This window comes from Heterodontus francisci, chromosome 32, assembly GCF_036365525.1.
Source record: "Heterodontus francisci isolate sHetFra1 chromosome 32, sHetFra1.hap1, whole genome shotgun sequence".
Lineage (NCBI taxonomy): Eukaryota > Metazoa > Chordata > Chondrichthyes > Heterodontiformes > Heterodontidae > Heterodontus > Heterodontus francisci.
The window spans coordinates 54,648,581-54,660,813 of record NC_090402.1 but is presented as its reverse complement, the minus strand read 5'-3'; the positions used below and the strand labels follow the sequence as shown (position 1 = coordinate 54,660,813).

Below are 12,233 nucleotides of genomic sequence, written 5' to 3'. Positions count from 1 at the left end.
AGATACTCTCTGTTCTGTAGTGTGCTCGAATACTGACGATTCTGCACTGAGTCAGATACTCTCTGTTCTGTAGTGTGCTCGAATACTGACGATTCTGCACTGAGTCAGATACTCTCTGTTCTGTAGTGTGCTCGAATACTGACAATTCTGCACTGAGTCAGATACTCTCCGTTCTGTAGTGTGTTCGAATACTGATGATTCTGCACTGAGTCAGATACTCTCTTCTGTAGTGTGCTCGAATACTGACGATTCTGCACTGAGTCAGATACTCTCCGTTCTGTAGTGTGCTCGAATACTGACGATTCTGCACTGAGTCAGATACTCTCTGTTCTGTAGTGTGCTCGAATACTGACGATTCTGCACTGAAGTCAGATACTCTCTGTTCTGTAGTGTGCTCGAATACTGACGATTCTGCACTGAGTCAGATACTCTCTGTTCTGTAGTGTGCTCGAATACTGACGATTCTGCACTGAGTCAGATACTCTCTGTTCTGTAGTGTGCTCGAATACTGACAATTCTGCACTGAGTCAGATACTCTCCGTTCTGTAGTGTGTTCGAATACTGACGATTCTGCACTGAGTCAGATACTCTGTGTTCTGTAGTGTGCTCGAATACTGACAATTCTGCACTGAGTCAGATACTCTCTGTTCTGTAGTGTGCTCGAATACTGATGATTCTGCACTGAGTCAGATACTCTCTGTTCTGTAGTGTGCTCGAATACTGATGATTCTGCACTGAGTCAGATACTCTCCGTTCTGTAGTGTGCTCGAATACTGACAATTCTGCACTGAGTCAGATACTCTGTGTTCTGTAGTGTGCTCGAATACTGACAATTCTGCACTGAGTCAGATACTCTCTGTTCTGTAGTGTGCTCGAATACTGATGATTCTGCACTGAGTCAGATACTCTCCGTTCTGTAGTGTGCTCGAATACTGACGATTCTGCACTGAGTCAGATACTCTCCGTTCTGTCGTGTGCTCGAATACTGATGATTCTGCACTGAGTCAGATACTCTCTGTTCTGTAGTGTGTTCGAATACTGACGATTCTGCACTGAGTCAGATACTCTGTGTTCTGTAGTGTGCTCGAATACTGACAATTCTGCACTGAGTCAGATACTCTCTGTTCTGTAGTGTGCTCGAATACTGATGATTCTGCACTGAGTCAGATACTCTGTGTTCTGTAGTGTGCTCGAATACTGATGATTCTGCACTGAGTCAGATACTCTCTGTTCTGTAGTGTGCTCGAATACTGACGATTCTGCACTGAGTCAGATACTCTCCGTTCTGTAGTGTGCTCGAATACTGATGATTCTGCACTGAGTCAGATACTCTCCGTTCTGTAGTGTGCTCGGATACTGACGATTCTGCACTGAGTCCGATACTCTCTGTCCTGTAGTATGCTCGGATATTGCGTGTTCCATACTTTGAACCTGCATGGAAGTTCTGGACAATTGGTGCGGAGAGGATTCATGCTGCTTGTAGTAACTTGTTGCAATCAATGTGTGTTCATTTAATGCAGCAATATTGTCCTCTTCTATTTTTTTGTTTTCTATATCCAGGTATACTGTGTAATGCCCTCTTGATTTTCCTTTGTCCCAGCTAGTTGTAACTTCTATCCCTGCTGTTATTGCACTCTGCAACAATGGATTAACAGTAGATTAAATTTGTTGACTCTCTTCATAGTGGTAAGTAATATATCAGTCATATTGTTAAATACCAGAAAACACTTATTGAAACTTTTAAGGATTCTAGAAATCTTCTTGAGCTCAGTGAGACCTAGGGTTTGACTTATCCTCAAAATCGTGCAACTAACTCCCCCCCCCCCCCCCCCCACCCCCAACTGAGTGTTTTATTCTTTTGCATTTTTTTTTAAATTCAGTGTACATGAGCTCAGAATGATACGATGGACGGAGGGGGCTTCCCCCGGCTGCCTGACACCATCGTCCTTGAAGTCTTCCTTAAGCTGGAGCACCAGGATGTCCTCGCCGCTGGCAGCACCTGCAGGCAGTGGTATGAAGTGTCCCACGATGAGTTTCTATGGAAGGATCTCTTTTATCGTTACTACAATGTAAATCGATCAGTTCCTCGCCACCCAGGTTAGTCTGCATTGTTTTCCGGCTCTTCTAAAACACTTTGTTAGCTGTTAAGGGCTTTACATAAGAACTTAAGAAATAGGAGCAACAGTAGGCCATATAGCCACTCAAGGCAGCTCCACCATTCAGTAAGATCAAGGCTGATCTTTGACTTCAATTCAACTTTCCCACCCTATTTACATATCCCTCATCCCTGGGACCATTCTCATAAATCTTTTCTGTACCCTCTCTAAAGCCTTCACATCCTTCCGAAAGTGTGGTGCCCAGAATTGGACACAATACACCTGTTGAGGCTGAACCAGTGTTTTATAAGGGTTCATGATAGCTTCCTTGCTTTTGTACCCCATGTCTCTATTTATAAGGCCCAGGATCCCGTTTGCCTTTTTAACCACTTTCGCAACCTGCCACCTTCAATGATTTGTCCCATGATACATCCTCAGGTCCCTCTGCTCCTTCACCAGCTTTAGAATTGTATCCTTCAGTTTATATTGCCACTCCTTGTTCTTCCTACCAAAATGTATCACTTCACACTTGTCGGCTCTAAATTTCACCTGCCACATGTTCGCCCATTCCACCAGCCTGTCTATGTCCTTTTGAAGTCTATCACTACCCTACTCACAGTTCACAGTACTTCCAAGTTTTGTGTCATCAGCAAAAATTGTGCCCTGTACACCCAAATCTAGGTCATTAACATATATCAAGAAAAGCAGTGATCCTAGCACCGACCCCTAGGGAACCCCTCTGTGTACCTTCCTCCAGTCCTAAAAACAAGGTGAGGTGAGAGTGGCTGCCCTTGACATCAAGGCAGCATTTGACCGAGTATGGCATCAAGGAGCCCTAGCAAAACTGGAGTCAATGGGAATCAGGGGGAAAACTCTCCGTTGGCTGGAGTCATACCTAGCGCAAAGGAAGACGGTTGTGGTTGTTGGAGGTCAGTCATCTGAGATCCAGGACATCACTGCAGGAGTTCCTCAGGGTAGTGTCCTGGGCCCAATCATCTTCAGCTACTTCATCAATGACCTTCCTTCAATCATAAGGTCAGATGTGGGGATGTTCGCTGATGATTGCACAATGTTCAGCACCATTCGTGACTCCTCAGATACTGAAGCAGTCCGTGTAGAAATGCAGCAAAACCTGGATAATATCCAGGCTTGGGCTGATAAGTGGCAAGTAACATTCGCGCCACACAAGTGCCAGGCAATGACCATCTCCAACAAGAGCGAATCTAACCCTCTCCCCTGGACATTCAACGGCATTACCATCGCTGAATCCCCCACTATCAACATCCTAGGGGCTACCATTGACCAAAACCTGAACTGGAGTAGCCATATAAATACCATGGCTACAAGAGCAGGTCAGAGGCTAGGAATCCTGAGGCGAGTAACTCACCTCCTGACTCCCCAAAGCCTGTCCACCATCTACAAGGCACAAGTCAGGGGTGTGATGGAATGCTCTCCACTTGCCTGGATGGGTGCAGCTCCAACAACACTCAAGAAGCTCGACACCATCCAGGACAAAGCAGCCCGCTTGATTGGCACCCCATCTACAAACATTCACCTTCTCCACCACCGACGCACAGTGGCAGCAGTATGTACCATCTACAAGATGCACTGCAACAATGCACCAAGGCTCCTCAGACAGCACCTTCCAAACCCACGACCTCTATCAACTAGAAGGACAAGGACAGCAAATACATGGGAACACCACCACCTGCAAGTTCCCCTCCAAGTCACATACCATCCTGATTTGGAACTATATCGCCGTTCCTTCACTGTCGCTGGGTCAAAATCCTGGAACTCCCTTCCTAACAGCACTGTGGGTATACCTACCTCAAATGGACTGCAGCAGTTCAAGAAGGCAGCTCACCACCACCTTTTCAAGGGCAATTAGGGATGGGCAATAAATGCTGGCCTGGCCAGTGACGCCCACATCCCATGAATGAATTTTTAAAAACTGTACCTGCTGTTTCCTGCCCATCAGCCAACTTTGAAGCCATGTTGCCACTTTGCTGACAAGCCTATTATGTAGCACTTTATTGAATGCCTTTTGGAAGTACATTGTTACAACCACTCAGGACAAAGACCCCCAATCAAAATATCTGATTCTGGTTGCAGTGGGAGCAACATACTGTCAATTCAGTCCCGTTACTCCACAGGTCGCATTATATTTCTTTAAGCTTTCCAAATCGAAGAAAAAAGCAGGCATATTGAACAATCTAGTTACCCCCAAATGAAGCGAATCAAACCAGGTATCTTTAGATATCAACAAATTAACTATTTATTTAAAAAAATCTAAAATCTTAAACACTACTAAGATAAACCAATATCTAAAGACTTTATAACCTTATTTTAAAAAAATCTAACTTCTGCATTTGCATACATTTACTCAAACTAACAGTAGTCTGGTTTTTAATTAGCTGCCTGAAGAAATAAAAATAAGTCTTTGCAATTTACGTTCCTGATGAAATGGAGTCTTCCAATATAACAGTCAAAGTTCACCTGCAGTCTTCCAAGGTCCAATGAAAGAGAAGGTCCTTCCAAAGATGGGGGTTCAAACAGTTTGCCTGTTGCAGTATTAGACTTTTTTTTCCCCCAGCGATGAACATAACTGATATCAATAATTTCTTGTGAAAGAGGAAAGCTTTTTTCTTATTTTCTTAGGGAATTAATTTGGCTTGAAGCTTTGTAGAATCTTCTTGAGAGAGAGAGAACATAAAACTGCTTCTTCCTTCAATTGCTGGAACAGTCTCTCTGTCCAACCAGTTTTTGCCAGCCAGTTTTCAGAAGTCAAACTGCAACATTGAATCTCATCCTCTCTGTCTCTTTCTCTCTCTGTGGCTGTTGCTTGGCAACCAGAATGCACTCTGGCTCACTGCCTCCAGAGAGTTCTTAAAGGTACACTGATCTCTTTCCAGTCTTAAAGGCGCACCACAATATTTTGGAGGAGAGAACAAAAAACACAGGACTGTGATACCTCTGCCCTTAGCGAAATGAAACGCCATTCCCGAAATGCGTTTCATTGCAATGCAAAAAGTAGAAATTGAAAAAGCACTAACATTTTTTCCCGCATTTACGTACCATTCACTCTACTAATAATTTACAGCATACTCTTTATACCATCGCCATCTACATAAGTTAACATGATTAAATCCGTGACAAAGTGTCGGCGATAACATTATTTTTCCCTGAAATATATACAACCCTTAGATAAGGCTGTAAGAACAGACTCTATCTAAAGATTCTAGCATTTCGATTTTTAAACTTTTCCAAAATGTTAATGGGTTATGGTCAGTGTATATTAATATTTCTTTATAGTCCTGGTGAAAATATACCTCAAAATGTTTGAGAGCCAGTAAAAGTCCCAATGATTCTTTTTCCACAGTGGAATATTTTTTCTGATGACAGTTTAGTTTTGTGGAAAAATACCCTACAGGTTTCTCTATGCCCAATTAGTCATCTTGCAATAGGACTGCACCAGCCCCCACGTCGCGAGCATCAATCGCTATTTTAAAGGGTTTAGCGAAATTTGGTGCAGTCAGCACTGGTTCATTAGTTAGCTTTTCAAAAGCTGCCGGCATACCACTTTATTTTTCTTTTTTTGTAGCAAGTCGGTTAACGGCGCAGCCACAGTACTAAAGTATCGTACAAATTTCTGGTAAAAACCGCACATCCCTAAAAACCTCAGTATTTCCCATTTAGATTTAGGGATAGGGAACTCCATTAAGTCTTGTACCTTTTGCCGTTTTTGGCAATACCTATCCTTGCCCCACTATGTGTCCAAGGAAGTTACTCTAGCCTTTCCAAATTCACATTTTTCCAAAGTTATCATTAAGTCCACGGCTTGTAACCTCAAACAGAATTTTTAGCTGTTTTAAGTGTTCTTACCAAGTGTTACTGTATATTAGTACATCATTGAAATATACTACACAGTTGGGAAACACTGGCTACCACCTGATTCATTAATCTTTGAAAAGTGGCTGGGGCATTTTTAGCCCGAATGGCATCACCCGGCACTGATAAAGACTGTCAGGTGTTAAAAGCTGATATCTCTTTGGCTCCAGGAGTCAAAGGAACTTGCCAGTATCCCTTTAACAAGTCGATACTGGTAAGAAACTTAGCACTGCCCACTCTGTCAATACAGTCTTCGAAACGCGGAATTGGGTTACCTTCATTACCACATTGACTTTTCTATAGTCTGTACAAAATCGGGTTGACCAGTCAGGTTTAGGTGCTAGAACTACTGGTGAACTCCAGCACTTTGACTAGGTTTGATCAAATTGTTTTCCAGCATGTACTGGATCTCCACTTTCACTTGGGCCTGTTTGTCTGCACTCGAGCGGTAAGGATATTGCTTTAAAGGAACGGTTTCCCTATGTCCACATGTGTGGCTAAGGTTGTACATCCCGGCTCATCCCTCCAAACTCTTTTAAACGTTGTGAAAAGCCTGGTTAGGTCTTCACATTTTTTTGCCTCAAAGCGCAAAATTATGTGGTCTAATTTTCCTAGCCATTCTGATGTCCCAGGGGGAGTATTTGCTAGAGTGGTTGGGGAGGATATAAACTAAAATGGCAGGGGGATGGGAACCTTTGCAAGGAGTCAGAGGAGGGGGGGATCAAAGACAAGAACAAAAGGGAATAAGAAAAGTGATAGGCAGAGAAATCAAGGGCTGGAATCAAACCGGGCCACAGTGAAAAATATTGGGAAGAGGACAAGTAATGTTAAGGCACAAAGCCTTCAGGCTTGTCTTTTTAACGCGCGGTGCATTCGCAATGAAGTGGATGAATTAATTGCGCAAATAGATGTAAACGGGTATGATATAGTTGTCATTACGGAGACATGGCTGCAAGGTGACCAGGGATGGGAAATGAACATCCAAGAATATTCAGTATTTAGGAAGGACAGGCAAAAAGCAAAAGGCGGTGGAGTTGCATTGCTGGTTAAAGAGGAAATTAACGCAATAGTGAGGAAAGATATTAGCTCTGACGATGTGGAATCTGTATGCGTATATTCTGTACCATAATATGATAGAATTCTTCATCAAGATGGAGAGTGATGTAGTTGATTCTGAGACAAGGGTCCTGAATCTTAGTAAAGGAAACTACGAAGGTATGAGGCGCGAGTTGGCCATGACGGATTGGGAAACGTTACTTAAAGGGATGACGGTGGATAGGCAATGGCAAACATTTAAAAGTGCATGGATGAACTGCAACAATTGTTTATCCTTGTCTGGTGCAAAAGTAAAACGGGGAAGTAGGCAAACCATGGCTTACAAGGGAAATTAGAGATAGCATTAGATCCAAGGAAGAGGCATATAATTTTGCCAGGAAAAACAACAGACCTGAGGATTGGGAGCAGTTTAAAATTCAGCAAAGGAGGACCAAGGGATTGATTAAGAAGGGGAAAATAGAGTACGAGAGCAAGCTTGCGGTGAACATAAAAACTGACTGTAAAAGTTTCTATAGGTATGTGAAGAGAAAAAGTTTGGTAAAGACAAATGTAGGTCCCTTACAGCCAGAAACAGGGGAATTTATCATGGGGAATAAAGAAATGGCTGACCAACTAAATGCATACTTTGGTTCTGTCTTCACAAAGGAGGACACAAATATACCAGAAACGTTGGGGAACACGGGGCTTAGTGAGGGAGAGGAACTGAAAGAAATTAGTATTAGTAGAGAAATGGTGTTGGGGAAATTGATGGGATTGAAGGCCTTTAAATCCCCAGGGGCTGATGGTATGCATCCCAGAATACTTAAGGAAGTGGCCCTAGAAATAGTGGAAGCATTGGTGGTCATCTTCCAAGATTCTGTAGACTCTGGAACAGTTCCTACAGATTGGAGGGTAGCTACCATTATCAAAGATTTTATAGCAGAGCATTTGGAGAACAGTGGTAGAATCGGGCAGAGTCAGCATGGATTTATGAAAGGGAAATCATGCTTGACAAATCTACTAGAATTCTTCGAGGATGTAACTAGTAGAGTTGATGAGGGGGAGCCAGTGGATGTGGTTTATTAGGACTTTCCGAAGGTTTTCGACAAAGTCTCACAAGAGATTAGCATGTAAAATTAAAGCGCGTGGGATTGGGGGTAGTGTATTGCGATGGATAGAAATTGGTTGGCGGACAGGAAACAAAGAGTAGGGATAAATGGGTCTTTTTCCGAATGGCGGGCAGTGACTCGTGGGGTACCGCAGGGATCGGTGCTAGGAGCCCAGCTATTCACAACATACATTAATGATTTAGATGAGGGAACTAAATGTAATATCTCCAAATTTGCAGATGACACAAAACTGGGTGGGAGGGTGAGTTGTGAGGAGGATGCAGAGAGGCCTCAGGGTCAGTTGGACAAGTTGAGTGAGTGGGCTAATGCATGGCAGATGCAGTATAATGTGGATAAATGTGATGTTATCCACTTTGGTAGCAAAAGTAGGAAGGCAGATTATCTGAATGGCTATAAATAGAGAGGGAATATGCAGCGAGACCTGGGTGTTCTCGTACACCAGTCGCTGAAGGTAAGCATGCAGGTCCAACAGGCAGTAAAAATGGCAAATGGTATGTTGGCCTTCATAGCGAGAGGATTCGCGTACAGAAGCAGGGATGTCTTGGTGCAATTATACAGAGCCTTGGTGAGGCCACACCTGGAATATTGTGTGCAATTTTGGTCTCCTTATCTGAGGAAGAATGTTATTGCTATCGAGGGAGTGCAGCGAAGGTTTACCAGACTGATTCCTGGGATGGCGGGACTGATTTATGAGGAGAGATTGAGTCGGTTAGGATTATATTCGCTGGAGTTCCAAAGAGTGAGGGGGGAATCTCATAGAAACCTATAAAATTCTAACAAGTCTTGACAGGGTAGATGCAGGAAGGATGTTCCCGATGGTGGGGGAGTCCAGAACCAGGGGTCATAGTCTAAGGATACGGGGTAAACCTTTCAGGACTGAGATGAGAAATTTCTTCACCCAGAGAGTGATGAGCCTGTGGCATTCGCTACCACAGAAAGCAGTTGAGGCTAAAACATTGTATGTTTTCAAAAAAGAGTTAGATATCGCTCTTGGGTCTAAAGGAATCAAAGAGTATGGGGCGAAAGCCGGAACAGGCTATTGAGTTCGATGATCAGCCATGATCATAATGAATGGCGGAGCAGGCCCGAATGGCCTACTCCTGTTCCTGTTTTCAACGTTTCTATGTTTCTATTCTGTATTCACTAATCAGATAGTTGAACGTTCATTGAGAATTTCCTAGGCCTGCTTCTGCCTCATCCTCACTATCCTTTTCCTTCTCAACAGTGCCGATTACCTGACATACCTGTACTGGCTTATCCTCCTCCCTGCGATAGTATTGCTTTAGCAGTCAGGGGAGTCAATTAAGTAATCTACCATACCCACTCTTTTGATCACTCTATATGGGCCACTGAACCATGCTTTTAATGGTTCTCCCTGCAATGGTAACAACACTAATACTTCATCCCCTGGTTGAAAATTGAGGGCTTTTGCATTCTTGTCTGTTCATTTTTTCATATTGGCTTGGGATGCTTTAAGGTGTTCCTGAGCTACTCTGCAAGCTTTCCCGGAACACAGATACATCGTCTAGTTTCGAAGATTCATTCTTTTGTTCCAAGAATCTGTCTTTTGAAAGTTTTAGAGGGCCTCTTACTTCATGTCTGTAAACCAACTTGCAGTAATTGTCCTCTAAGGTATGGCCTCTGCAAATTGAGTAGCCATATCCATGATAATAAGTATGTATTGATGGCCCACTTTTGTTTTTGGCAAGGGTCCTACACAGTCTACCAATACCTCACTAAACGGTTCCTCAATCACTGGTATGAGAACTAGTGGTGCCGGTGTTATGATAGGTTGTGGTTTTCCAACCATTTGACATTTATGGCATGTCCTACAAAATTGCCTCACATCCTTTGTAAGACCTGACCAGTAATAATGTTGGCTTATGCCTGATTTGGTCTTCTGAATTCCCCTATGTCCTGCAAAGAAAGGTCATGTGCTAACCTTAATAATCCCTGGCAATATTTAGGTGGTACCACTATCTGTTCAACAACCGTCCAGTCTTCGTCCACAGATCTATGAGGAGGTCTACATTTCTGTCTCAAAACCCTGTTTGCCATATAATAGCCTTCCGGGACTCCTTTAGCCTCAGCTTCTGTCAGAGCCGTCTGTGCCATTCGGTATATCTCTGGATCAGCTTGCTGTGCTGCAATGATAGAAGATCTGTTAAACATCTCATTTGGACTATCTAAATCCCCAATAAGGTTTCAGATATTTGGCTATTTGTTTGTGGTGCCCCTTTTACCTCCGACAATGGATCCTGTTTAGCCATTGCTCGGGTGACTACACATGCAGGAAATATTCCCGGAACTTGTTCCTTTAATTGCTCCGTTTCCTTAATTTCACTTGGTTCCTCTGTAATTATAGGAGAAACTGATACTTTTGATCGAGCCAAATTATTTCCTAGGAGTAGATCAATTCCCTCTACTGGCAAACTATGGACAACTCCTACAGTTACCATCCCAGATATTAAGTCACTCTCCAAGCATACTTTATATAAAGGTACGGGTATATACTCCCCGCCAATTCCATTATCTAAAACTTTAGCGTTCAAGGCGCTAAATGGTGGAAACATTATATCTTACCCCAGCAAGAGTGTTTGGGTTGCTCTTGTATCCCTAAGTATAATGATAGGTTTTCCTGCTTCACTTACAGGATATGGAGTTACTTTCCCCTTTGACAAAATTCATTATAATTTTCAGGTATTTTATTCTTATACTCTTTTATTCCTTTTAGTTTTAGTATCTGGTTTTACAGCTGTCGTTAAAGTTATAGCCTGGTCTGCTACACTCTCAGTCAGAGTTTTTTCCTCTGCATTAACTTTGCATACCCCAACAAGTCCTATGGGTTTACCTCACAATTTCCAGCATTCTGAATGAAGATGACCCGTTTTGTGGCAATGATAACACTTTGGCTTGTAAACCTCACTTCTACCCTCAGCACTTTCCTTTCTGACCTGAGGTGATCTTGGGGCATCCCAGCTGTTCCTTCTTGTCCCCGGCTACTTGCCTTCCTTTCACTCTCCCACTTTCTATACTTCTCGGGTTTATAGGGGTGACGGACAAAGGGTTTTGGCTTATTCACAAGCTCAAAATCATCAGCAATCTCTGCTGCTTGCCTGGCTTTCAAAACTTTCAGGTTATCTACATGAATTCACACTACTGAAGGAATGGAATTTTTAAACTCATGTAAGAGAATCAACTCCCGAAGGTTCTCGTATGTGGTTTCCATCTTTAATGCCTGTATGCAACAGTCAAAATTAATTTGCTTCACCTTCTCAAATTCTACGTATGTCTGCCCAGCCAATCTCTAAGTTCCAAAACTTCTGGCGGTAAGCTTCAGGGACTAACTCATAGGCAGCGAGAATAGCCTTTTTTGCTATCTCATAATCTGCAGAAGCCTTTTCAGGAAGCATGGCATAACCTTCATGAGTCCTGCCTACCAGCCTGCCATGAATAAGCAATGTCCAGCTTTCTTTCGGCTATTTCATCTGTTTGGCTATTTTTTCAAAAGATATGAAAAATGGCTCTACGTCCTTTCCTCAAACATAGGAAGAGCCTGTATAAATTTGAACAACTTCTAGCTGGGTCCTGATCTAAATTCAGATTCTTTCTGACCTGAATTTTCCCTGGATTCAAGACTACCCCTTTGTCTTAGTTCCATCTCTTTCAGCCTCAATTCCCTCTTTTCTCTTTCATTTCTCTCTGAAGTTCAAGTTTTCTTATTGTTATTGCTTTTGCTTTTTCCCTTTCCTCTTTTTCCAATTCAAGTTTTTAAATTTCTAACGGAATCCTAGCCAATACCACTGCATCAATCTCTGACTTACGACCTTCTCGTCTCTCGTCTTCTCCTCCTTCTAATTCTAACCCCAATTTTGCAGCCAATTCTTTTAGTTTGTTCTTAGTTAAAGTTATCAAGTCACTGAGGGAAACATTCTGCTTTCCCAAAAACTCTGCCGCAACTGCTAATGCCATTGCTATGTCATAGAGACTGTACAAGAGACCTGGTTCCTTTTATTTCTTCGTAATTGCCGTTAGATTTAAATCCCAACAATCGAGTTTCCAATTGATATGATCCCAGACGTGA

At 42.7% G+C, this 12,233-nt stretch overlaps 1 protein-coding gene across 1 annotated transcript in view; it reads left to right on the top strand.

The window, feature by feature from the left end:
- fbxw5 (F-box and WD repeat domain containing 5) overlaps window positions 1-12,233 on the top strand; it is a 123,749-nt gene that overhangs the window by 51,542 nt on the left and 59,974 nt on the right. Inside the window, exon 2 of the mRNA XM_068012836.1 lies at window positions 1,881-2,097. Coding sequence (XP_067868937.1) covers window positions 1,905-2,097 — 193 coding nt within the window. The 5' untranslated portion in view covers window positions 1,881-1,904. The remainder of the gene's footprint in view (window positions 1-1,880; window positions 2,098-12,233) is intronic.